Genomic DNA, 27,793 nt, shown 5'->3' on the forward strand with positions numbered 1-27,793 from the left:
GCCAATGGCATCCTGGCCTGCATCAAGAACAGTGTGGCCAGCAGGAGCAGGGAAGTGATCCTTCCCCTGTACCCTGCGTTGGTGAGGCCACACCTTGAGTATTGTGTTCAGCTCTGGGCCCCTCAGTTCAGGAAGGACATTGAGGTGCTGGAGCGGGTCCAGAGAAGAGCAACCAGGCTGGTGAAGGGACTTGAGCACAAGTCCTATGAGGAGAGGCTGAGGGAGCTGGGGTTGTTTAGTCTGGAGAAGAGAAGGCTTAGAGGTGACCTCATCACTCTCTTCAACTACCTGAAGGGAGGTTATAGCCAGGTGGGGGTTGCTCTCTTCTCCCAGGCAACCAACAATAGGACAAGAGGACATGGGCTCAAGCTCTGCCAGGGGAGGTTTAGGTTAGATGTTAGGAAGAAATTCTTTACAGAGAGGGTAATCAAGCATTGGAACGGCCTACCCAGAGAGGTGGTGGATTCACCATCCCTGGAGGTTTTTAAGCAGAGATTGGATGTGGCCCTTAGGGCCATGATATAGTAATTGGAGTTGGATCAGGGGTTGGACTTGATGATCTTGGAGGTCTTTTCCAACCCAATCTATTCTATGATTCTATGATTCTATGAGGGATATTCCCGAGGGATATTCCCGAGCCACATTCCCGAGGGATTCCCGGCCCGCAGTGCCCGGCAGGGGGCGCACAGCCCCCGGTGCCCGCGCGGGGGCGCTGTTGCCGCTGCCCCGCCGGAGCAGTAGAGTTGGGGCTGCGCTCGCCAGAAGGGCAGGGCGGCGCGGGGCGTGCCGGGAAGGGGGGGGTGTCCCTGCGGCGCAGCCATCTTGTCCTGGCCGGGCCGGGCCGAGCCGAGGGCGCAGCATCATGAGGGGTTTCCCGGTGGCCGTGCAGTCGCTCTCGGTGAGGGGGACGCGGGGGCGCCGTGCGCGGCGCGGGAGAGGCACAGTCGGCCGTGACAGCCGCTGTCCGCGCCCCGGCGGCCGCGGGCGGGCCTGACCGGGCGGCTCGGGGCGGGAACCGGGCGGGGGTCGCGGGCGGGCTGTGGTGCCGGCCGGGGATGGCGGCGGGGGCGCGGTGGGCGCCAGGGCCAGGCCGGGTGGGGCGGGCGGGTGGCGGAGAGCGGCGGCGGGTGAAGGTCAGACAGGTCGCGGGCCGGGCCCGGGCAGGGAGCGGCTCCCGCAGCTGCACCGGAGCCGTCCCCGGCAGCGCCCGAGGGGGCACCGGGGAGAGGGGAGCAGCCTTGAGGGGATCCGGCCACGCAGAGGGAGCCTCGGCTGCTTGTGGTGACACGGCGGTGCCCTTGGCGCTGGGGCTCGGCCTGTCTCGCAGGCGGGACGGCAGACACCTTGTCCTGCTGCAAAGGCTCCTGTGGAGCTCGGACAGCGGGGAGAGAACCGGGGTTCGAGCTCCGCGAGAAACGCGCTCGAGTGGGGAGAATGACCCCTTGAGTGAATGACAGCGTGGTTGGTTTAGACGTGATTTAGTCATTGATAAATAAGCAGGCACAGAGGTTAAAACTCGGTATCATAGCCAGTTTGTGGTGGGGGAAGTCAAACACTGAACAGCCTGTGGCAAAGCAAGGGGAATTACATCATTGGTATCCCTGCAGCTGGGGGCAGTGGTGCTGCTGTCACTCAGTTTTCACCTTGACACGAATGGGAATGAAGTTATTTTTTAATATGTAAGCTTATTCTAAAAGTATAAGCAACTTCTAAAGAGGAGGAAAAGGAATAGCATTTCAGATTTGAAATTGATAGTCTTGTAGTCAGCATAGACAGGTTGGTGCTCTGAGGGGTGACTGTTCAGGAGCTGAAGTGCCCACACTGGATAAATAGAGAATTATCTCCAAGCTGGGGTGCTGCACTTGTGGATCTTGCTGTGCAGTGAGTTCTGTGCAGGAGTCCTGTGTAGGACAGGAGAGATTCCCACTGCACAGCAGCAAAGGGAGGGGAAGAACAAAAGCTTTCCTGCACTGCTGTTTCTTGAACTTCCAGAAACCTTGTATAGGTCAGTGCACAGATTTCAACAGTAATGTAAAAAATAATCAGAGTAATTACAAGGGAATCACTGTGTTTACTCTGGGGTTTGAAATCCTTCACTGTATTTTTAGTTTAAAATTAGTTGCTTCTTCAGTGCGTAATGGAACATGTGATAAACTAATTAAAGAAATCCATTCTCTTTTGCTTTCTCCTCTAGAAGAGATTTTACTCACTTAAAGTAGCTCCTAAGGTTAAAAGCTCACCAACTGCAGCAAAAGTGAAATTATCTCCAGAGTCTGAGGATCTTGAGGTCAGTATGAATACTGGTAATTTTTTTCTCTTTCCTTTTAATTTATTTTTTAAAACTCAGTCAAAGCAGAGCTGTGATTGTACTTCCAGTGAACGACTAAACCAGATTTTTTTTTTTTTCTCTTTAATGCAGATCACAAAATTACCAAATGGCTTAGTTATTGCATCTCTGGAAAACTTTTCTCCAGCTTCAAGGATTGGTGTGTTTATTAAAACAGGCTGCAGACATGAAACCACCAGTAACCTGGGAACGGCTCACCTGCTTCGTCTTGCATCTAATTTGGTAGGTGTTTATTCCCTGTGTTATGATGTTGGCAGTACATGAAGTGGTCAGAGGTTTATTATTGCAAAAATAGATGTTACAGTAAAAAATTGAATGTAAAATCCTATACAGTGGAAAACAGTGCACACTGGTATTTGTTTACCTGGTTTGAGTGCAGGAGAAATGGCATTACTTCCTGGAAGACAGGAAGAAATACTTCTTTAGAATTATGCTCTCCTATGGTGTATATACATCCACACACACACATATATAGAGAGCTTTGCACTTAGATTATTTTATTTAGGCTGCAATAAAAATTATTTTAGGTAGCTGACACAAACTCAGTTTTGTGCAGGTGCGTGGAATATTTCTGCATAGTTTTTCTTATTGCTGCCATCAACCCCAAACCTGTTTTTAAATAGCTGGAATTGTAAGTTGCCTTTTTATTATTATTATTATTATTATTATTATTATTATTATTATTATTATTATTATTATTATTATTATTATTATTTTCATAGACTACTAAAGGAGCCTCCTCCTTCAGGATTACTCGTGGCATTGAAGCTGTTGGGGGCAGCCTGAGGTTTGTAACCACATAGAAAAATAATCTGTCTTGGTGAGGTGCAGATGAGCTCTGTGACTAAAGGGAACAGAAGACAAGATGCACAACAGTACGTAGGTGGATAAGCTCAGTGTGGAACTGGCACTTGAAAAGTGAATGTTGTCAAGGAACATCTTGTACTTCACATTTTACTGAGCTTCAAGAGTGCACTCGGGATTTCTATTTTACAAAGACCTTTCAGTAAGCAAAATATACATGTTGTGTACCTGGAAGAAATATAATTTGTCCAGAAAGCCTAAATTTTCTTTCTGCCTTTTCAGACTTTAAGATTAAACTTGCTGAAGTCAGTAGGTTTTTTTTTTCCCTATCTTTTGTGAATAGATCCAATTCATCATACTGCAAGTTTGGGAACAATTCAGAGAGTAGTTGGCTTTTGTGATTTGAGAGTTTAAAACCTAGAAAACACAGTTGAGACTCTCCCCTTCTCTGTTCCTGTCAACAACAAATGCACTGAAGCAAAAGGACAGGACCAGCTGTTTTCTGCCCAAAGAGAATAATTTCTAAATTTATTTATTTATTACATATACACATTTTTCTTGGTTTGCTATTCTGCCTTGTTTACTGTTTTAGCTTGAATTATTGTGGTATCTTAAATTCTCTTGGTCACAAGACACTTGTTATTACTTGAGTATTGAAGACGGGAGTTTTAATTATCTATTTCTGCAGTGCTTGTATTATCACTCCTTTGAACAGTCATCCCAAGCAGATTTAAGGTTAAATGGTTATTCCAGTCCATATCTTGCTGATGAATTCAATAAATATGGAAAACGTGTGAAAATCCACTTCTATGTTCTCTGCTGACATAGATTTTGCTTTTTTTCTGCTTTTTTAGTGTGTACTCAACCAGAGAGAAGATTGCTTACACCGTGGAGTGTCTGCGGGACTATGTGTAGGTATCTGCATGTGCTGTGAAGGCAATTCCTGCCTGTACCAACTGCATGTACTCCAGGACTGTCATTTGACAGGGTGGCAGGAATATCCTCGTGCTTCTGTAATAAATCAATCACTGTATTAATATTCAACTTCTGTGCCATATTCCTGAGCATATGAACACTACAGAATTGAAGTTGAATTCTTGTACTTTGTACCGCAGTGGTAATAACTGCTCTGATGTGTTTTGTTGTTAGTGTGCTGCTTACAGATCTGTTTGAACTGCAGAAGTACGTGTGACTTGTATTGTGTTTCATGCCTTTGTAACTTTTTTTTATCTAGTGATACAGTAATGGAGTATCTTCTTAATGTCACCACAGCATCGGAGTTCAGGCCATGGGAAGTAGCTGATCTTCAGCCACAATTAAAAGTTGATAAAGCAATCGCTTTTCAGAGTCCTCAAGTTGGTAAGTGTGTTTTCTAATCCACTGCATTGGCTCTATGACAGTTCCTCCACAACGAAAAAGAGGTGGGGAAAAATAGTTTCCCTTTTGCTCTGTCACACGACCATTTAATTTTTCAGCCTGCTGATAGGTATGATCTTTCTGTTATGAAACTTTTTTGAATACACAGGTTTTTCCGGCCTGTGATAACGTTTAGCAAGTAACAAGCTGAAGACAGTTTGCACCGTTTTTGACAGCTTCCATTTTACCTTTTTAATTCTTCTGGAGTACAACCAAAGAATGTGCAAATCATGACTCTTGTTGACAATGTATTTGCAACAGCTTGTGTAGTGAAAACCAGGTATTACTCATTGGTGTGAAAACAGTATCCTACAAAAGACTTCTTGAGTATGTATGGTTATTTTGGTATAAAAACAACAGGTATTTTCATCACGCTGAAAATGGATTCCACCTTTAGGGTTGTAAATTTAGGTTCCTGTGTTTAAGGAAAAACAGAAAGACACACACAGAGCCTCAGCCAGATCAAGCCTTATTCCCCTTTATCTTATGTTATTAACTTTAGTCATTCAAGATCACTCAGGTAGTCCTTAAAGTGGACCACAGCTCTTTTGTTTAGTTTCATTCAGAGTCTTCATGGCAAGTGTCTCTTACATTAATCATCATCACTGAAACTTTGTTCCTCTTAGGAGTGCTGGAAAACTTGCATGCTGCAGCTTACAAGAATGCTCTGGCAAACCCCTTGTACTGTCCAGATTACAGAGTTGGAAAGATTACTTCTGAGCAGGTAGGGTTATTTGTGTTGTGCTAGAAATCTGCTTCAGATTTTTTTTTATCCGGAATGGATGATGTCACTTGTGAGAGAATATTAATTTAGTAAATATACAGGTAGCATTTACTACCTTATTGGTCTAGTGTTAATTTTATTTTCATGCAGCTTTTAGTACTGGCTACAGAACTCGTATTCACATTTAGAGAGGTGGTTATTGTCAGTGGCTTTCTGGTGATAATAAGGCTGTCAATGAAATGCAGGTGTTCTTTTATAAAAGGACTTTGTGGTTGCCACTGGGGAATGCAATAAAATGCCATTCTGCAGGCAGTTCCTTTGGGAAGCATTGGGGTTTGCTGCCTGAATAAGTACAAAGGAGTATGTCAGAAACACGCTCGAGATTTCTGTTCTTTATACAAAATACCCTAAAATGTGAATTTACTGTTGCAGCTTCACCATTTTGTGCAGAACAATTTCACGAGTGGGAGGATGGCTCTGGTGGGAATAGGTACGTTGTTCTCGGATGGACTCTGCAGGTCACATGGGAGAACTCCAGTAGAAATTGGAGTTCTCTTTAGGAGTGAAAAGTTGTGGTAAACACTTCACACCCTTCTGTCTGCCTGCTGTAGCTTTTCAGTGTCATTGCATCACTTGGAATAACTTGTATTGCAGGTGTAAAGCACTCTGACCTAAAGAAAGTTGCAGAGCAGTTCCTAAATATCCGGAGCGGAGCTGGTGCTTCTGGTGCAAAGGCTGTCTATCGAGGGGGTGAGTGCCTTGTTTTGAGTGACTGATTTCCTGTTTGGTAGAAATGCAGTTTTGTTCAAAGTTGCAACTGAAAACTCTATTATAGTTGTACTAAATGCTGGGCATGGGAGGTGACAGGTCAGAGGTGTAGCCCATTTAAGTAAGTAGAGGATTATTCCCCACCATGGAAAGTTCTGGCCTAAAACTGAACCCAGATGTTCGACAAAGTTTTACTGCGAGATCATTTCTTCTGTAAAGTGAAAAACAAGCTGGCATGGCAGTTTTGGTAAGGTTCCCTTAAGAATAGGTTAAGGGCTGTCAGGAAGTGGAGGTAGCATTTCTTTTTAGGGAAGATATGTTAAAATGTTGTAAGTCAAAGCAGTGCTTAGCTCTTTCAGAGCAGTATCTTGCACTAATACCAACAGGTACTGGTTAGTTGGAGTATTGGATGTTTCTGTAAAGAGATGGGGAGGGGGAAAGTCTCCAAGATTTAATATTTGACTGGAATAACTCCAGTTTCTATAAACCAGAATAAATATTGTTATGAACAGCAGGTACACTGCTTTTCTGGATATTTGTTGTGTGGAGACTTGCTGAGTTCTGTCATCCCACACTGTGTATGATTTAGGGTCAGGTTCAAATAAGGCATTGTGAGGTACTTGGTTTTGTGCTTGCAAGAAAATTTTGAACGTAAAGGACTTTTAAAATTATGTACAGCCTACTAACAGCTTTGCGGTGTCTTACTGAGTGGCCATGCAGTAACTTCAGCCCCTGGCTTCTCTCTCCTGAAAGGGAGATGTTTCCTTTCCACACCTCTGAATGCACAGTGGTTTCGAACTGAACACTTCCTACCTTTCATTCTGTTTTTGTGTTTTTAGGAGAAATCAGAAAACAGAATGGTGATAGCCTTGTCCACGCTGCAATTGTAGCAGAAGGAGCTGCTGTTGGGAGCGCAGAAGCAAATGCCTTCAGTGTCCTTCAGCACGTTTTGGGTGCTGGGCCCCTTGTCAAGAGGGGAAGCCGTGTTACCAGCAAACTGGCCCAGGGTGTTGCTAAAGCAACTAGCCAGCCATTTGATGTAAGTTCTGTCATATTTTATGTAAAAGGTGTTTTATCTTTGAAAGGCTGCTGCCTTCAACTGCAATCTTAATTAGTTCATTCTTGGGCACGTTAGAATGTATCAGTGAAGCCTTCCAATCTGATCTGTGCTGTGCACAGATGGAGTTTAGCTTCCTGAATTAAGTATTTTAGATCCTTAGAGTAGTTGTTTTCCTATGCTTGATGCTGAATTGCTCTGGTACTTGAAACAGTTGATGATGTTTGGTTTTTTGCAGGCTTCTGCATTTAATGTTAATTACTCTGATTCTGGGCTCTTCGGGATTTACACCATATCCCAGGCTGCAAATACCGGGGAGGTGAGTTGCTGATTAGAATTTAAGTATTAACAACAAAACCTTCAAGGTAATGTTTTGATTTGTGATAGTGATTGATTCATCAAAAAAAAAAAAAAAGGAATTTGATCTGGTTTCCTGTGTAAGAATGTTGCATGTTCAGTTATGAACTACAAATAGTAAAGTGCCTTGAATTGCTGACTGCAATTGCTGATTTACATTTGTAAGCTGGCCCTTGAAGCTGGCACAACTGAATACTCTCATGAAAAATGGAGAGACCTTATAAATTAAAGTTGTGGTGCAGTTAAAATCCTCACTGGGTTTTGTGTCTCACTGAGGCATTCATTACAGTGGTTTTAGTTTTGTTGAGGTTTAAATGTGGGAAGAAGTTTTAAATGATGTGATTTTCCTCAGGTCATTAAAGCTGCTTTGAACCAGGTAAAGGCAGTTGCTCAGGGCGGTGTCACTGATGCTGAGGTCACAACGGCCAAGTAAGTGTGTAAAGAGCTGTCTCCTGTGCTGGAAAGAAAAGTGTTTTGGCATGCAGTTCCTTGTCAGAGACTTAGACTGTACAGCAGAGTTTATCATCCTGTGGTTATTCCATGGGGAACTGCTCATGGTCCTGCATTAACACTGAACTGCTGGTTCTCCAGTAGTGTTATTTCCTAATAAAAGCTTGTTAGGTAAGTGTTAATGTTTTCAATATAAGAAATTAGCAAGCGTCAGCAGATGCTGTTGTTTAATCATACTCTGTAGTGTTAAGATGTATTTAAATTAGAATCCTAAATTGCGTTATTTAGGTAATTCCCTTTACAGTTGCACTGCAGCAATTCCCAAAGCAATTACATTAAACAATCTGTGCCATCTTTAAAGAATAATAGTAATAAGAGTCTGCAAGTGTGAAGTGCTGAATTAGTGATGTTCCACCCAAGTGCTCCAAATACATGCCCCTAGGAATGTTTCAGATGGGTGGGGGATTACTGTTACAGAAACAGTAATACCAACATTCAGTGGTAAAATTTTGTCTGTTGCATGTATAAAATACTTACAAGACTCCATGTAAAGTGTAATTACTCAAAACTTGACAGCCTAGACACGATTGGTTCTGCCTTGGTCACTAGTAGCTAAATTGTGGAAATACTTAAAAAAAGCTACTTAATAATTTGCTTGGAATAAATAATTCTCCATCTTTTTGTATTAAAAAAAAAAAAAAAGGACTGGCTTATAAACGAAAGATTTTCATATGTAGCAGTGAGACTGCATAAAACAGAAATAAGTGTGAATTTGCTGTCTTTTAACAGGACATAGAACTATTTCACAAAGAGACTGACCATTTACATTCACTGCTTGTCATTTAAAACAAAATTGCTCTGCATGCATTTGCTCTTCATGAGAAACATGAGTTTTAAACTTCATAGAGTGGTTTGCCTAACTGCATTTGTTACTTCAAACAGAAATCGTGAACTGGAGATCTTCTGACTGTGTGGGGAGGCAAAAAACCTTGCAAAATGGAGAGCAATCTTGAAAACTAAAAAAGCACCAAAACCTCTTTGTGCTGACAGGGCTGGTGGGGAAGGTAATGGCAGGACTTAGATGCTCACTCATTGTTCATGCTTTGTCTGATGGCAGGAATCAGCTGAAAGCCAACTATCTGATGTCAGTGGAGACAGCACAAGGGTTACTGAATGAAATTGGCTCCGAGGCGCTGGTTTCTGGCACACACACATCACCATCTGCTGTTGCTCAGAAAATCGACTCTGTAGCCACTGCTGATGTTGTGAATGTAAGTATGTGTTGGCATCTACAGGTGTTCCTTAATCACTCTGTAAGGGTTGTTTTTGTGGAAAGCTGATGCTCATTTGTGTGTGTTTGTAAACACACACATATACTGTCTTTAAAAAAAGAAGGCAGTTCATTTACGAATCCCAGCTGGGTATCTTTTGATGTCTTTACATACTTGATTGACAGAAGATCCTTTAATCCAATACACTGTAAGTAATGTAGCTAGGAATGATGTAAAATTCTCATCTACTTCACTTGAATTTACAAAAATTGCCAAGTAAGATTCATGGAAAACTTCATGTTAGTTCCAGTGCAAGTGATTCTGTGTCAAAGCTTTTTGAATTCCTGAGTCTAGACTATTTGATGTGTTTAATAAAACAATTAGGCTTTCAGTGATAAATTGATTTAACTGCATTGCTACTGCACATTATCTTGTTCCTTTTATGTGAAGCAAACTTCTTACAGAAATCCATCAGAAAGTGAGGAGAGATCTGTATTTTATGGTGTAATAATTATTCTAAGAATAGCCATTTTGGGAGTTTATGCCTTTTATATCCAACTGTCATTCTGTCATTTCTGTTTAGATTATAAAGTAATGAGTGTGGGAGCCCCCGGTGGTCCAGGGGAAAATTCACTGCACTGTCACTGCAGAGACCCAGGTTCGATTCCCGGTCGGGGCCCCTCCCCGGGCAGATGGAGCTCGTTAGCCCATAAGGCAATCCATCTACGTCCTGAGGACCTCACTGCCACCGTCCAAGCGTGCTTGGCCCCGGCAGATGAACCTCAGGATTAAAGGGTGGGCTCAGTTCAGCGCACACTGTGTCTCACCTAAAAAATCCAATGCGCAGGCTGGAAGGTGGAAAGACCTTCCCCGGTTCTTCGTTCGCGAAGAGACTGGCCATTATATAAAGTAATGAGCAGCTGAATTAGTAAGCAATTCGGTTTATACAGCAAAAGGATTGTTTAGATGAAGATATGTTATAATAGTGTCAGGGTTTGTTGTTTGGTTTGGCAACCTGAGGCTGGGAGCAGCATGGGAAACTGTTGTAGTGAGTGTTTCCTGACAGCCACTTTCCTGATCCATTTTCAGGCTGCAAAGAAGTTCGTCAGTGGGAAGAAATCAATGGCAGCTAGTGGGGACTTGGGAAATACCCCTTTCCTTGATGAGTTGTGAAAACAAAACTGGGATACAGATTCAAGATGGACCTGAGCTCTAAGTCACCCATGTTCTACATAAATTACCACTAACTTGTTATTTATGAATTCAGTTCTTTCAGAAAATTAATCTGGAGTAATTGTGGGCTTGCACTCACCAAATAAAGTGCTGAGTTCATATATTTTGTGTTGAGTTTTTTTCACTGAAAATGGTTTCTGAAAGGCTGATAAGTCTGGCTCTGTACACTGAAGGTAAAAACTACAGTGAGAAAACAAGGTGAGATTTAGTCAATATGATGAAGACAAATACTGTAATTACCACTAGTTATCCATGTATTGTTTTATGTTCAGGAAAAACTCTTGAATGACAGACTCTCCACCATCCTGTTCTTTGTTTGAAGGCCACTTCCTTCACTTACTGGAGATGTCATTCAAGCTATTCTTTTTCTGCTCCTCCAGCATAGCAAATGATTTATTTAAACATAAGCTTAGAGGTTTAATCTCTTGGAAAGCCCCTTGCTCTGTGAGCTTCCTTTCTGCTGTTCTAGCCTAATTATCTCATCTTAATACTTCTGTTCCTTCCTTTACCTCTGAGGTTTATTTCTATTAAAACTTTGTGCCTCAGGAAAACTTTTAAGTGCCTTGTATCCCAACCAGATTAATTGTATTACTACATGGATCACCTTTAGCATTGGGAGCAATATATTTTGAAAAGCTGTGTGCCGTGGCTCTCGCAAGAAGGGCTTATTTTTTTTCCTGTTGTTTAATTTTTAAATCCTAATCTTTAAGTACTGTCAGTAGTTAAGCTGATAAAGAAACAGATAAGCCCTTTACAGGATTGGATCAAGACCTTCATCTTGGTATCCTCAGCTGCTGGCGGCTGTCCTGATCCGTGGCTGTGACAGGTGGACAAGGCCTCTGACTTCAGGGGCTTCGTTTCCAGCCAGACTTTATGCTCCTGTGGAGGCAGCAGAGGGCACGTCAGAACAACCCTCACATGGGCAGCACCAGGGGATGATGAGGAGGTGCCTACAGAGCCTCGGCATTCGAGCAGGAAGCACTGGGATGGGTTTGATTGGGTGTTTTCAGGGATAAGGATGGGGATATGTTTGTGTGTCTCTGAGTGTTTTCAGGGATAAGGCTGCCAATGAAGTTCTTTTCCCAGCTGGCAGTGGGAAGCACGGAGCTGCAGTTGGTACTGCAGCCAAGAGCACAGGAGCCCCAGCACCTCAGTATACCTGGGGGATAACAATGGGGTATGGAGGGAGCTGCAATTACTGTGACTTTGGGGGACTGAGAAAAGGCAAGAGGGTCAATGTGCAGCAGACTAAAGCTCTGTCAGCAGCCTGGCAGAAACACAGGGGAGCAGTATCAGTAAACACTGTACTGAACTGCAACACCAGCATGAGGCTCAAACAAGCAATACCTGTGTCTGCTGCAGAGCAAGGAGCCACCACACACAACACACGCCACAAATAATTTGACTGCCTGTTCTTACAGCCTTTACTGAAAATGCTTTCGGGGCTTGCCTTCTTCAAATTGTTGCAAATAGAACTGCTTAGTTTCAGTGATGCATATTCTTAATATTCAATGATTAGTATTCTAATTATAGATGTAAAAAAAAAAAAAAAACCCAACCCATGAAACAAACCAACAACCCAATCAGTATCATACATATACTTTTGTATGTCATAGGAGGTGCTCTAGGGCATAGATGAAAACTATCAGCTCCTAAGAAAGTAATAATTCAAAAGTACTTAGTTCAAATCCATGTCTATTTTATGCTCTGGATTTTTCCACTGATTTTTATACTTGGATCAAAAGGGCAAAGCCTCTCCTAAAAAGAGAGGTTTTATTTCATCAAACAAGTAGATACCTCTTCCTAGTGCTTGGAATACCAACTCTCTCTGAAAGGTGCAAGAAGAAAGGACTGCCCAGACTATAAAGGCAATGCTGGGAAAATTGTTCTAATTTAAAGATATGCATTTTCACTGTACAGACAGTAAATTTCTAAATTACTTCATTACACTCAAGTCTTCGCTTCATAGATCCCAATGTTAGAGACAATTTAATGCTTGGAATTAATGTAGCACACTCTCATCTCCAAACTGTATCCATGTGACTGCTGTAATTGGGCTGGGGACCCATGTGAAGCAGTCCCATTTACAGAGCTTTCAATTACAAGTTTAATACAGGTGTCTGATGTTCCACAAGAAACCCTTAATAACTGGTAATAGTCTGCTAGTACTGATGGGGTTCATTTTGGGTTTAAAGCATTTAGCAAGTGAACACCTGCACGGATTGTTAAAGCACAGAGATTGCTCCATTGCCACTTTGCAGCTACTCTGTGTAATAAAGAGAAATAAAAAAGTAAACAATAAGGGAAATTATATTCAAGCCTTGGGAAGTTGGGTGTTACTTGTAGAGTGAAATTACTCGAACAATGCTACAGTGAACAAAGAATGTTATTACTGAAGTTGAGTTGCTACATAAAGGTAATAGTCAAGCTTGGGACAAACCTGCTGATAAATAGGAAATCTGTTTTTGCTGGAGAAAAATGTATAGGCTTAAATCTTGATCTGATTATGAAACAGTCACCGTATGAGCTATTTTAAGATCACAGGTATTTTATCACAATGGAATGCTGGCACTGAGCTTTATACAGTTTGTGCTGGTTTCTTTTGTCTGTAATTTTGAGTTGCTTTTGATCTGCGTAAGTGTAAATAAATCAGAGACAGGCTCAAAGCATAAATGCAGAACAAGAATATTTTCAGTGCTATTACATTTGAACATCACAGTTAGTTCTTTTTACTTGGTTTTAGCTTTCCATCGTTATCTGCAGAGCTTTTCTCAACAAGGTTTGTTAACTGGAGATCCAGCCCATCCTTTAACGTTGTGAGAACCAATCCTTGTTCACCCATTCTGGTATTTGCCATCAGTGCTGCAATCAGTGTGTGCTGAGAGGTTTCCCAGTGCTGGTGACTGCCCTTTGCAAAGTGAGAGGAAAACTTTATTAGCTGCAAGTGTGATATCATTCTTCAATAAAAGGTTTAAAGGGACATTTGAGCAGGTGCTGTTCCCACTCTTAATTGTCCAAATAGTTCAACCTCTCATCCTTAGTTGCTTCTGTACATATGAGGCATTGCCTGCTGAGTTGCTGCCAAAGAGCCATAATAGCAACAGTTCTCTGCAAATAAAAATACTGGAATTCGTTTCTACAAAGAAACTTATTTCTTAAAAAGTCATACATTTTGCACAGCGAAAAAGCAATAGTGCTGTTACTTAAGTATTCATTACAAATGGCCATGTAATCAGGAAAGGTAGGGAACAGGGCACAAAATAATAGAACAGAGGAGTTTCCAGCTATTAAAGACGTCAAGAAAATATTGCATGCCTATAACAAATGGATTTTTCAAATCCATATTTCTTCCATGCGTCAATTTTTCCTGGTTTAAAGGGAATAATTTCAGCCGTTTTTCATCAAAAGCCTTATTATTTTCTCCACCCTTAAGAAAATCTGTCAAGCATAGGCAATTTCAATTGAATGTAAGTACAGGGTTTGTCTTCCAAATAATAAATCCTACTGATTGCTGTTGAACACTTTCAGATTACTTTACTGACATCTGCATTTTGTTTGTATAGTCTCCTGTCTACATAAAAGGCTTAACATAAAAATAAACAGCACAGACAATCGCCCACTTGGCTTCCCGGTATGTTCCACATAGATCAGTTGTGCTGCTCTGGAAAAAAAAACAGGTGGGTGTTTGCTGTCGGAAGGGAAAAAATATGTAAGCAATTAGGTATTTTCCAAGTACCTGTAGATGTGGGGGCTGCTGGGTTCGTTCGCTGCCGCGTTCCCAGAGCAGGATGACAATATCGAAGGCACAGATTTACTGTGGCCAGAACTGGGCTGGTTTCCCACAACTGGCGCATTGTTCATTTATTGGCCACAGATTCCCCGCGGTTCTGAATCCATGGAAAAGCGTGCCATCCAACCCGGCTCTGTTTGGGTGGGATCTGCAGCCAGGATGGATAAGGTTTTGTTCCAAAGGCACAGCACAGACAAAGCGTCATGTGTCCTGTCATGGACCTCAGTCCTTCCCCTGTCCTCAGCGCTGCCACAGAAGCAGCTCCCAAATTTAGGCTCACGCCCAACATCGCCAACGGGTGGAGAGCGGTGAGTTGAAAACCTGGAGGCAGTTTCTGTGGCGAAGACAGACCTGCGACAGCCTCGCAGCCCTTGGCGCTGACCAAGAGGCTCATTCCTCGGTTCAGAGACACCTCTGGGGACTGGGATGCCAGAGGCCATGAGGGCAGGGGATTACCCAGCGGCGGAGAAAGTGTCAGAACCTCTCAGGGCAGCGCCGGGCAGGCAGGAGGCGGCGCGGGGGCTCCGGGCACCGCCCGCCCCTCACGACAGACCCGCCCCGAGGCACCGCCCCCTCCCTTAGACCACACCCACCGGCTGTCTCGGCCCCGCCCCTCGTCCATCTCCACCCCGCCCTTTCTGCCCGGTCCCGCCCACTTCCCCGCCCACTTAACACCAACCCCGCCCGCCAGTAACAAAGCCCCGCCCACTCTCTGCTCGCTCCCCGGAGATTCCCCGCCCACTCCGACACTGGCCACGCCTCCCTAACGAATGTCCCGGCCCACCCGTGCTGCCCCGGCCCCGCCCCCTCTCGGGAAGCCCCGCCCCGCCCGGGGCGCGCGCGGGGAGCGCGGGTTCCCCTTCCGGAGCGGCCGCCGCCCCCCCGCCCGCCGGGTTCGCTTCCGGCGCCGCGCGGGCCCGATGGAGCCGCGGCCGTGAGGCGCCCCCGGCCCGGCCCCTGCGGCAGCCGGAGGACATGGACAAACTGACCATCATCTCAGGATGCCTCTTCCTGGCCGCCGACATCTTCGCCATCGCCAGCCTGGCGAACCCGGACTGGATCAACACCGGCGAGTCCGCGGGTGAGGGCGGCCGGCGGCGGGACCCGGCAGGTGGCCGGGGAGGGTCTGCGGGGCCGGGCGGGGCGCGGGGAGGCCCGGGGGGGGCTGCCCCGAGGAGCCGCTGCCCGGGCGGGGGTGCCGGGGGTCGGCCGGGCCGGCTCCAGGGGCTACCGGGTCCCCCCGGGTGCTGCGGCGGGCGGAGCGGCCGGGGGGCTGGCGGGACCCCCGACCCGGGGCAGAGCTCCCGGCGGTGCCTCCCGGTCCCCCGAGGGGTCCCGCAAAGCCGCCGAGCCCCCTGGGGCTCTGCATCCCCGCCCGTGCCTCCCGGGTGCCGTCACCTTGGACAGGGAATTCAGATCAGGCTCCGCTCAGTTCGTGGCAGGTTTTGAGTCTCTCGTACTACACTGACGTCCATTGTTGCAGGGAAGTTCTTGCTTTCCCTCATCTCTCTTTTTTTTTTTTTTCTTTTTCTCCTGCATGCTGATTTTTATCAGCTTTTAAGCCTAGATCCCATGTGGTTTTTATTTTAGAATGTGACACTGTTTTCTTTAAAAGAAGAAGGATTTGCGTGTCTGCCTTTTTGCTAACGGTGTAATTGTTTGTACGAACAATTTATTTCAGCCTGTTGATAAGGACCCGCATGGTCTGATCAGTGGAGCGGGGAGAGATAACAGGAGGAGGGCAGCTCTTTGATCTCGTGTCCGCAGGGAACACAAAGCTCCGTGTCAGGAAAGGAAGCCGTCCTTACTGCAAACAGATGAAATTAAATTAACCACCTTGACCTGCATTAGGACCCGAGGGAGTGGCCCGAAGCTGTGTCAGGGGAGATTTAGGTTGGATATGAGGAAAAGGTTGTTCCCCCAGAGGGTGGTTGGGCACTGAACATTCTCCTAAGGGAAGTCGTCCCAGCACCGAGGCTGACGGAGCTCAAGGAGTGTTTGGACAAGGCTCTCAGGCACGTGATGAGATTTTTGGGGTTGTCCTGTGCCGAGCCAGGAGCTGGACTTGATGAGATTCCTGTGAGTCACTTCCAACTCAGGAGATTCTATGACTTTTCCTAAGCTTATCATTTCGAAGCAAACCACAAGTTAGTATAGAGAAAAATGGTCTTGGTCTAAAGATTTCTGTCATAATCTTGCTGAGGGTTTAAAAACCATTCTTTCTCTGGCTTGCATCTTCCATGACTAACATTCAGTGTGATGTAAAAGGATTGGGGTTCAAATGGTGTCATATTTCCTTTATTCTAATGAAGTAGAGTATTGAAAATGTTGGCTGTTAGGGATTGCTGAGTGGGCATTCCCTCTGACCAGACTGTCCTAATGGCTTGTTTGAATTGCCTCTAGTTACCTAGTCTAGAACCTGGCCTTTCCTGCATGCTCCAGACCAGAGGAACAAGTCCCTTCCCTTCCCAAAGTGCAGCATTCAGGAACTCCCCAGATGACTTCACAGCTCCTCCTGTAGCTAATTGTGATGATCTTCCTGCCTGTGGCTATAGAAAATAGCTGGTTCTTTCCTCTTAGAATTCCACCTTGCAGCAGTGCTGCAGTAATGAGCCTTTCTTCAGGGCCTTGAAGTCAAATAAAATAATTTTAAATATTTAAGTATGTCTTTCTGAAGTCCTGCCTCACATTAGCAGATCCTGTGCAATGTGGAGGGTGTTGGTTTCTCTCTGCCCACGTAGAAGTGAGAGAACAAAAACTATTTTGAAAAAAGCACTGAAGGAAAAAGGAGGCCCTTTGGGAATTAAGCACAGTCCTTTACATTCTTTCTTAAACAAAAATGTTTGATATCTCTTTATAATACAAAAACTGTCTCCTAAAATATTATAAGTAGCGATCATTATTTCTTAGTTACTTGGTGGATGATTACTTAAGAATCATCCGCCATTTCTGAGGTGCAACTAACGATATTACTTTTAATTAGGCTGGCAAACATGAAATCTGTGTGGATTTTTCTGAAGGTCTTCACTAGTCAAATAGTGTTTTGACAGACCTGAGTCTTTTTTCTATTCTTTCCTGTGTTTTGAAGCCAAACAAATTGCTGTCTTGATGGAACCATAAAGGAGAGCGAGCTGTCATCCTTCCTTAGTGACTTGTAGATTTTTGTTGATAGGGGATTCAATGCATCGCTATAAGACTTCTGGTTAAAAGCAATATAAATGTATATTTCTAGTGCTGAGATCTTCTAAACTGAGCCTTTTGCCCAAACTGCAAAGGAAGGAAGTGTGAGGATGCCCGCTGAACCAAGGCCTTCCTGTGGCAAACACAGTGATATTGAATTACGAGGTGACTGCTTTGATGAGTGCCATTCATTACCCAGAGCCTGCTGGGGAGAGATTTGGCAAAGGAGGGCACAGCCCTGATGGTAAAACCTGTCCCAGCTGCTGGTGACATTCAGGAGCTCTCAGCAGACACCGTGCTTGGAGCACATCCAAGGCCTCCAGCTTCCATATGTGCCACTAAGAACCAGGGGGTTTTTAAGCATCCTGCACTCTGCTGCTGAAAGGGGCTATTTTGTGAAAGAAAAGATTTCTTTGCTTTATCTCTGTGCTCTTAGGTCCACCTCCTGTGGGAATTCTTGTAGATTCTGCTTCTCCAAGTCAGCCCAGTCCCGAGGAGGAAGGGGGGGGGTGATTGTTTCTCTGCTTGGCTGTGAAAGGCAGAGTGGAACAGCCTGGTCTCCTCAACACTGCAGCTGCTGGAGGGTGGCACAGAGCAGAGGTCTTGGCAATCCTGGGAAGGATTTGTTTGGCTCGTTCAGAGCTGTTTACAGCCATTCATGTTGGGAACCTGGGCTTATGTTTCAGGGGAAAAAAAAAAAAAAAAAAAAAGAATCTGTTCTGATTTGAATGCTAAACAATATGTACCTCTTACTCCAGAGATAATGATGGTTTTCTGCTAAATTGGATAGCAAAATAAATCAGTGGCTTTAATGCTCTTCTGAAAAATCTAGATGGTTGTCAGTGTTTTTTTAAAGGAGCTTGTGTTCTGTGGAATCAATATAGAAGAAGGGCTGATTAGTCTACTAAATCTTACTCTTAAAGATAAGTTTTACAGTCATTTGAAAAATGTTGGCTACAAAAATTTCTCTCCAGCATTGCAATTAAGAGCAAAGGACTGCACCAAGATCACTGAAGGTTTCAGATGCTTATCTGAACCACACCTTTGTGAACACGGATCCAGGTTTCCATTTGGCTCTTTATGTCGTTTTTTAAGAATTGTTCATTAGCTGAGTTTTGGATATTTCACACATCCATAAGATTATAAAGGAAAGATGAAAGTAAAATGGATTTTTCTTTCAGAGGGTTCTCAGTGAGGTTTCGTTAATCGTGCTGTGCAAGTGCAGAGCACTGATAACCAATCTGGAAACCGGTGGCTGCTCAGTATTCTTGCACTGACAGCCTTTTCTTATCAAACTGACACTCTGGGTGAGAAATAAGGACAGAGTTGGCTTTAATTTAAACCAATGCCTAAAGTGCCACTGATTTCAGTAGGAAGGAATTTTGCTTCTGTATCTCTACACTTCTTCTGAGAAGAACTTTATAAGCTGATAGTTTTGTCTCCATATGTTCCTTTTTTTGTGTAGGAGGGTCTTTAATGATTTCGGTATTTTGCCTTCAGTAGGGGAGGAAGGGGGATAGAAGCTGCTTTGAGCTTCAGCTCTCAACCCTTTTGTAGGGAAGAGGGTAGGAATAGTGTGCACAGTTGAAATTAGAGATGTTAAAAGCTGTACATGTGGGGGGGTTTGACAATTTGAAATGCTTTTAGGATAGGTCAAATAATTCAAGAAGATAATTTAATCAAATAAAATCTCCCTTCAGAAAGCCAAGCTATCAGTTTGTTTATGTGACTTAGTCATCCCTTCCTATGTAGCAGGATTGTGCACTTGATTCCAATTTACAGAACAACGTGTGCCTTTTTTATAGCTCTCATTAAGTTAATATGGATATCAGAATTTAGGGATGCTTCACTCTGATGGGTAACTCCTAAAGCAAATATATATCCCATCCTCTTATGCTGATACACAGATCACCAGGGAACAAGGAGTACAATGTTATGGCCAGGCCACTCAGCATATGCACACAGTGCTGACCTGGTGATATTGGTGTTCAGCAGAGCTTCCAGTTTCATCTCATATCTGTGACATAAGCACAAGGTCACCTGTGTTAGGAATTCTACTTTCCATGTGAATTTCTGTATCATTCTGTGTCTCGCTGTGCAGTAACAGTGTGAGAGTGAATTGTGAATCTACAACATGCCAGTTATTTTAAATTGTCTGTTTACAAATGCTGCCTTTCTGTGTATCTTCCCGAGTGCCATGTGTAGTTCTTGGGTTTGCATACTGAGCTGTGTTTTTGTTTGTGAAGCTTGATTCCAGACTCAGTGGTAGCTGTGGTCTTCTAGAGGAGCAAGCCATACTCAGCAGGCCGTCCCTCCTGAGGCACTTACCTCCCTGCTCCTGGGAAATAACTTTTCTGATGCTAAATGGAAAATTACTGATGTTCAGTGTTGCTCCTCTGCATGTCATAGCCCTTCCTGAGGAATTTTGCTTCACAGTTCCAACAGGAGGTGTAGCTTTGTTGGGATCAGCTTAGTGAACTGTCCCAGGTGATATGACCAAGCAGTGATTCCTGGCTCCTGCTGAGCTTGACACCATTGAAAGGTTTTTCTCTAATTGGAGCACTGATATACATGGAATAAACCCAAGACCACATGAGGGTACTTGAATGAATCAGTATTTCTAAACAGAATAGAATAGATAAAATAAATAAAGCATCAACAACTTAAAGAGGGTGCAGATTTGAGTTGCAGCTGGAACTGTTGTTCTAAGTACACCTGTCTGCTCCAAAAGTAGTGATATGTAAAAATCAGGATGGCACGTTACCACTGCCTTCTGCCCTTCGGGGCCTGTGCTCAGAAGCTGTTCATGCCCAACGCTCCTCTGTGGAGGAATCAGGATATAGAGCAGTCATTGTGCTGCCCAGGAAGGAGACAGTGTTTTGTTTCTGTGATGTATGGATTGTTGGCTTTTCAAAAACTGGCTGTAAAAGGGTTCTGGTGATCATTTGTTAAGCACCTTGCAGTATACTCAAAACAGCATGTGTCTCCCAGTTCTTCTCGGTAGAGAATGATGGGACACGATTGGAAGCAATTCTACAAAATTACTTTTTCCTAATGTTTTTTATGCTATCATGTAGTGACTGTGACAGGAGAAGTTATTTGCCCTTTCGTGGACCTGTTTGGATTGCATGCTGAGAATACAAAAAAAAAAAAAAGGATGAGGACACAGAGCATGAAGAATTATGTGCCATCAGGTCCTAGAAAGAGGTGAGTGCTGAAAAGCAATCTCCTGAGCCATCTGAACATCAGAGTGTAAAAATTAGATTCTGGAAAAAATTTCAGGAAAACACATTCCTTTGATAGATGCTCCTAGGTGTGGTGAGTTGTGATTGAGAGCTGCTGGTCCTAAGATGCAGGCACTGCCAACTACTTGCATTTTATGGATGTTGCCAGTGCCTTAAAAACAGCAACACAAAACCCAAATAAGAATGAGAATCTAAACCCCGTGTAATTTGAATATTCTATCAAGAGTAGTCTGTTAATAGTTCTGCCTAGACTGGGAGGGTCAGTGCCATCTTCAGAATGATCATTTCCATTCCACTTTGGGACTGTAGATGTAAAAATGTGACAAAGAAGAGCGTTTGAATTGTGCTTGGGTTCTGTATTTGACCAGGCCTTAAGGCACAAGAAAAATCAATAGAAAGGCATTGTTGTAATGAATTAATTTTGTGCTTACTCAACCAGTCAACATTTAAACATATGGAACTATTTTATGTGTAGGAAGAATCCCATGAAAGAGAGCTGTGTCAGCCTGGTTCCTCGAGCCTGCCAGAACAGACATGAGAGAGCCAATTGTTTTTGTCCACTGAGGAACTGATGTTTTACATCTGCTTTTTAACAAACACAAACTGATACTGCTCCTGTGAGAGGCACGTTTTGTTTTCTCTTTAACACGTGAAGGTACAAAATGAATAGTTTGCCTTCCACCAAATGCTGTTGAATTTCTTCATTCTCTAATTAGTGTTAAAGAATTAGGTAAGAAATACCCGATTACAGAGTTCAGATTTGGGAGCCAGTAACTTGTATTTACCTGTCAAATCCACCATCTGGCATGGCTGAATTTGGATGTTGGCAAGTTATTGTGGTAGTACCTCAATTTCTTCCTCTGTAAAAAAAGTGGGATCTTTATCACAAAAGGTTCTTTTAGCCTTAGCAGCAAAGCTTTATTTTTTTTTTTTAACTTTTGTTTCCTATCACAATTTTACTTTATTAAACTGAGGAGAAAATAATCACAGAATAACAGGCATTTCATTTGTCTTTTCTGATGGTAGGTGCTTTTGATAAGGTACTTGAGCTTCAGATATTTGGAATAACCTTTATGCCTTTATTTCCTTGCCAGCAGCATGCACAGTTACTGTAGAATTAAGTTTATTCAGTATGTGCAGATACAGGTTTGTTTTCTGTCTGTCTTTTACTTTACTTGGTGATCCTTGTGGGTCCCTTCCAGCTCTGTGATTCAAAGTATAAACTGCTTTGTAAAGCTGCTTTGTGGACAGTACAACCTGTGGGAAAGGTGCCTTGTTGAGGCTTCAGCTTTGTGGCTTCAGGAGCTTTCCTGTGTTTCACAAACAGTGATGGTTTTTGAAATCAGCTTAGAGCTGATTTTAGGTGTGTCTGTCACATTTGTTGCCACGAACTGACACTGAAATCAATGCAAGGGTGATATAAATATATGAATCGTAAAAGTAAGGATTCAGTAGTGTGTGCTGCAAAACCAAGATTAAAAAGTGTCTAAAATAATGAGAAAAGGAATCCTGTTAATGGCTGAGGCTTATTAAAAACATTTGGATTGCTCAGTTTCCAGCCAGCATTTACAAGTGAGCAGCATTATGTAAACTCCATTTGTCCTTTGGCCAAAGCAAAGATCAGTAGGTCAAACTTTTAAACTTGACCTACTTTTTCTTTTTTTTTTTTTTTTTTATAGGTACTTCACAACAGCTTAACTTTTTCCCACTTATTTTCACTCTCGTCTTGAAATAAAGTGGAGAGAACTAACTTTTCTGGTGTGCTGCAGTGTGTAGGATTTTCATCTTTCTCAGGCAGTTCTTGAATCCTTTTCCAGAAGTGGTTAAGTCCTGTGTATTTCAGAAGAAGGTAACTGGAGTGACCCATGGATGAGGAAGAATATTGACCTTTGCAGTGGAGAAATACTGCTCTCTATTTTAAAAACAGATACAAAATTATGTTTGTAGTGTGGTCGAACAAATTCAGTGTGGAGACTGTTTTATTCATGTACAAAGGAATTTGGGTAAATTACGAATTATTTTAAAGTATGTACAATTTTAAATTTTACAATAAATTTCTCAGTACCTAATGATAAGCTCTTGTAATTCAGAGTGGCTACAAATTTAGTAATTCACGAAGGTTTTTATTACTAAGGGCGATATGTAGGCAAAAAGTTCTGTGGTAACTTAGCAGCAATCCCCTTATGTGTGCTCCAGCTGCTCTGCTCAATGTCCCTTTTCTTCCCCAAGCTTCTGACTGATGGAGATATCACAGATCTGAAAACTGGAGATATGACCAAGAAGAGGATCTGTGCAGGGTACGTGTCTCTTTTAAGGAAAGCAGGAACCAGGTAGAGCATTTGACTGGAAAAGCACTTCTACTGGCCTGATTCTGTAGGAATCTACATGGAATCAGCAGTCATAGGCTGTATCTTTTCTCAGGGTGAAGCTTTTGGGTTCTTCCTGTGATGTCATGTTTGATTTCCTGCTTGGTGTATTATCTTGTATATATGTTTTAAATTCTGTAAATATAGTTGACGATGAGAGTTTGGTCTCTCTTGAGTACCTTAGGACACATCTGATTGTGATGGTTTGTCTGTGGGATGGGCTAATCCAGTATGAAATACTTGCTACTAAGAGTTGGAGGTTCAAAATTCATACAGAGTATGTAGAGTCTGGTTCCTGTCTTTGAGCAAAATATAGTCTGATACGTCTGGGTCCTTGGGATGAACTAAAATGTTCCCTTGTGAAGGCACTGAAAGCCTCCCAAGGATTCACTGCAGGATCCAAAGCCAGCATTTCCTATCCAGACAACACAGTGTGATAAGCAACAGTTGGCTGCTGCCCAGGAACCTCATGGTAGCTGCAGTCCTGTGCCATAAATTACAAAGCACTTTGGGATTATTAAGGATGACAGTCTCTCAAGGTGTAGTGATTAATACCCCACTTAGATGTTTAAATACTTGTCCAGTTGCAGACAGTTCACATTAGGCCTTGAACTTCCTTGACCCTGAGCAATTCTTTGTGCCGTTGTTTGGACACTGCATTAGTGGGGCTGGGCTGTCTCTGGGCTTGGTACATCCAAGAATGTAATAATCAAATTACAGTGTTCATAGACAGTAAAGTCAAGTAGTTTATTTCTGTAGTGCTCATCATCAAGCCAGTTTGTAGGGTTTGTAGTGTTGCAGCTCTTACTCCTGGGTTTTCCGTTCCTTTGCCCAGGTGGTTCTTGCCATGTTTGCACTTTCCTTGCTGTGACTACTTTCAGCTGTTGCCAATAATGTCTTTTAGTTGTATTTCAAGGAATAAGTGTGGGATCAGAATGGGAGAGAACAGGACAACTGATCATTCAGTGTGTGCCTCAGAACTGCTCTGCTGTGAGTCCTTCAGAAGGGCTGCTTTGAACACAGACTCTTTCTATTCTTCTCAAATTGATGGCATGTATACTAATGTTCTTAGGCTGGCTGAGTGAAACAGCTTGCTCTCTGCAATAAAATCTTTGTATCTGTATGGAATGAGAGGGATTCTGACTCCACTGATAGGCAGGACAAATGTACAGGTAAGGGGGAATGGTTTTATCTGTAACTTCATCAGTGTGGGTTTATTGCATCAAACATTCACAGCCTTTAGTTGTAATGTCTTTATACCAAAGCTAAGTGAAGAAAACCGATGAGGGGTTGTCATGGACCTCAAGTACTTTTGTATAGAGGGTGACTTGTTTGCCTTAAAAATTTACTTTGATGTTCAGTCTTCCCTACACAAAACAGAAAAGCTCTAAATTGCAGCATTAAGAGATATCTTTTCTTAAGCATAGACAGCAATCCAACAGTATTCCCACTGTCAGTGGAAATGTCAGCTCCAGAAGTGCCACAGTGGAAGATTCTGATTTCCTTTCTGGTAGAGGAGAAAATGCACTGCCTGTTGATGAGAGGAGCCTGGTGGGCGTTGTGTGCTGTGGGGGAAGAGAAGTCACAAGGGTGAAGAAAGAACTTCTTTTCCTTAGGTTGAATTCCCTTCTGAAACTAATCATGCACCTAAATTCACAAGTTAGTGATGAGCTCTCCACTGCAGAAACTCATGTGGGAAGAAGCACGTTTCATGTTGTTTTTGAAACCCACACTTAATTCAATTCAAAACCTATGCAACAAGATTGTACAGGAAACCTGGTAAGATTGAAAGGCAAAAAATTTCTGATGTGGTCCTGTAAATTCTTTCGGTGGAATATTAGTGGGTCACTCAGCAATTCCAAGAAGCACTCTGAAGCTTAATACATGAAAAATGGTGAAATAAAGAGAATATAGGGCAGAAGTAGGAGTTGCTGTTCTACAGACAGAAGTCTGTTGACTTATGCCTAGTGGAATCTGAAGTAAATGCTCTCTGTAAGTAGATGTTCAGTAAGATGAAGATGATAAGGACAGAGCATTTCTTGGTTGTTTATATAAAATCTAAAATTAGAGTGAATTCTGCTTCAAAACGTCAGTATAACAACTGTATAAACATTTGTTAACAGTTATGCTCTTTGGATCACTACATAACATCTGATTGCTCTTGAAGAGTAGTTCCACTTGCTCAGAAAGTGCTGAGCCTTGCTCTTTCGATAAAGTCGTACTTTATTTCAGTAAAGTATAAATTTAACTGTTCAGGAATGGTCTGTCTTCTCTTATTCTAGCAAAAAAAAAAAAAAAAAAGGGGGGGGGGGAAGTCTCCAGACTCCAAGAGTCTATTTTTGTAGGTGCCAATTTGTGATAAGGCAGAAAGTGTTATCACCACACAGGCAGCACCTGTTAATTGCCTAAATAATTCAGGCTTAAATTATGCAGGAGATAATCAAATCTTTGCCCCTGTACCTCATCCCTATTTCAAGTGCAGTTTAACCTGCATTGCTGGTTGTTACAAGCATGTCATGCACAGCTTTGGCAACAGCTAAAAAGCACCTTTAGGAATCAAAACTGAGGTTAGGTTTTATTCTACTTGAAATATTATTCCAGTTGCAATGAAATACTTCATCAGGCAAATAGGTGCCCTTCTTCAATTGACAAAGATGCCTTATGGAATAAAGCCAAGTCTAGTAGACAGGGATAGCATCTTTTATATTCCCAGCCAGCACAGTGAGGGAAACTTGTGTGTCCAAGGAAGGGCTTGCAAGACGAGAAATGTGCTTAATCTTTCCAGTTATTCTAGAGGTTTTAATAAAAGATTACTTCTACCTGCAAACTTCCCTTCTCATGTCCTCATTGCTATAAATACAATCCTGCCATCAGCTGTGGGATTTAAAGAAACTGCCACAAATGTTAGTACATTTTGTTTGCTTTTTGAATGTTTTGTTCTTTATTTAGCATAGTCTGTTGTACTTTCAGGCAGTCTGGGCCTGACATGTTCTCTCAGATGTGGACCAAGAGAAAGGCTCAGGTGTAAATAAACATTCAAGCACAGAAGGTGCGTTTGGGCTGAGTGTTTGCAGAACAGACACCCGAACTTTGCAGATATGTTTCTAACCATATAAATGCCAAACAGCATTTCAACAGTTCTCTTTTCACCTTTACCGCTGGGTGATTCACGAGGCCATGGAGGAGCCAGATTGGTGGGTGTCCTTGGAGCATGTCTGATGCAAGCTGAGATCAGCACAGCAGTTACGTCCCGCACAGGAAGATGATCCTTATCCCTCCTGAGTTTTATTTGCTAAAATGCACAAGGAATCTTGAGGGCAGGGCTAGGACCTGAATTTTTCCCTTGCCTTGAGTGCCTTTGTCACTAGGTGAGAGAAATTGCTTTTGGCTGTAACCAGGAAGGCTGATACTCCTCTGATTTTTCTCTCCATGAATAAAGAGAGAGAGAACAATAGGATACTTTACTTGGTGTGGTTTGGGGATTTTGGTGTATCCTGATCTGCTTGAACATAACTAAGTGTGAAACTCAACTGACTTGGTGAAATGATGCTTTTGGATATGCAGGAGTTAAAACTGGAGAGCTCTGAAGTCCAGTTGCTGCCAGCCTGTGAACAGACCCCAGTGTCGAGGATCACCTTGGACACAGAAGGTGCAGAATTTCCGTGATTTTCTGGCTGTGCCGTGTTCGTCCCATGTGGCAAACTCTGCCCTTACTGACCCAGCCTGGCCACTTCATGTCACTGGTCCAGCCCCAAAGACCTGCACATCAGCCAGAGGGTGGGGAAATGATGAGCAGACCGTTTGTGAGAAGGCTCGGGCAGGATTGTGTGGGGTATTGGCTAGAGAGGGATCATTTTACAGCTCTGTCTGAAGCCAGACATAACTAACTCTGTTAAAAAGAACACAAACTCATCAGATGTTAAATGGCAGAACAGCTGTAGGTGTCATAGCTTGTGGCTTCAGCTGAACATATGGCATAAAACTGGTGTAGCTGACTAGAAAAATCACTTTTAAATATTGACACTGCCTTTGATCTTTCTTCTTTTAGGCAGTGAGTTTTGTTGACTTTGAGTAGCTCTGTTTTGGTTGGAGGAAAAATGAGAATAACTATGGATTTTTGTTTGGGTTTTTTTTTTAAGCTAAATGAAATATTTAAGTTTTCTTATTTAAAAAAAGGTTTCTCTTTTTTCCAGGCCCTTGCCACTGTAAAGATTGTAGCCACTGGCAACACTGTCCCATTGTGAAAACACTTAGAGTGTTAGAAAATGAACAACCAGAAGGATGCAGATTATTATTAGAGATCCTGTTTACCAACATTTAATTAGTGCTGACTTCTGAAGTAGGAAAGAATACCTTCAGCATGGGCAGATTTCTTGGCTCTGATACATGAGAACACACAGAGCCTTTGTTGTGTCAGGAGAGTTGTTCCTGCATTGTTGCCTGAGGACAGCTCTTAGGCAGTATGTGGTCTATCTCAAAAAAAAAAATTTAAAAAAATTTTAAAGATAGAGGATGCAGAAGAAAAAAAAACATTAAATAAACCCAACACACAAGCAGCATTAAAACTTGTATGTTGGAATTCAGAAATAAACTTGCTTTTATTGGCCCAAATGTCTGCAGTGTAAACATCACAACTAGCATATCATAATGATTGTCATCTGTAATAATGAACTTATGTAATACATGTTAGTCTTTCCCAATAGATGGCCCCTGATTTTTTTTTTTTTTTTTTTTTTAATTTAAGGAGGAGGGAGGGAGAAGACTGTGGTTTTTGTGAAGGGGGGG

The 27,793-nt window shown here is 42.9% G+C and overlaps 2 protein-coding genes across 2 annotated transcripts in view; both read left to right on the top strand.

Moving 5' to 3' along the window:
• Positions 1-732: 732 nt before the first annotated feature.
• The window catches only part of MOSMO (modulator of smoothened), a 42,735-nt gene continuing 15,674 nt past the window's right edge, over positions 733-27,793 (top strand). The window contains exons 1-2 of the mRNA XM_027900224.1: positions 733-737; positions 15,184-15,298. Of these exons, the coding sequence (XP_027756025.1) occupies positions 15,193-15,298 (106 nt within the window). The 5' untranslated portion in view covers positions 733-737; positions 15,184-15,192. The remainder of the gene's footprint in view (positions 738-15,183; positions 15,299-27,793) is intronic.
• On the top strand, positions 768-10,528 carry LOC114065932 (cytochrome b-c1 complex subunit 2, mitochondrial). Its single transcript, XM_027900223.1, has 14 exons — positions 768-898; positions 2,195-2,287; positions 2,420-2,569; positions 3,070-3,134; positions 4,006-4,062; positions 4,386-4,510; positions 5,194-5,291; positions 5,724-5,781; positions 5,946-6,041; positions 6,899-7,098; positions 7,355-7,435; positions 7,826-7,902; positions 9,041-9,194; positions 10,284-10,528. Exons 1-14 carry the CDS (start codon positions 863-865, stop codon positions 10,365-10,367), a joined length of 1,374 nt encoding a protein of 457 aa, XP_027756024.1. The 5' UTR covers positions 768-862; the 3' UTR covers positions 10,368-10,528.

This window comes from Empidonax traillii, unplaced genomic scaffold (assembly GCF_003031625.1).
Source record: "Empidonax traillii isolate 1590-97213 ecotype Southwest subspecies unplaced genomic scaffold, ASM303162v1 scaffold715:size483424, whole genome shotgun sequence".
NCBI lineage: Eukaryota > Metazoa > Chordata > Aves > Passeriformes > Tyrannidae > Empidonax > Empidonax traillii.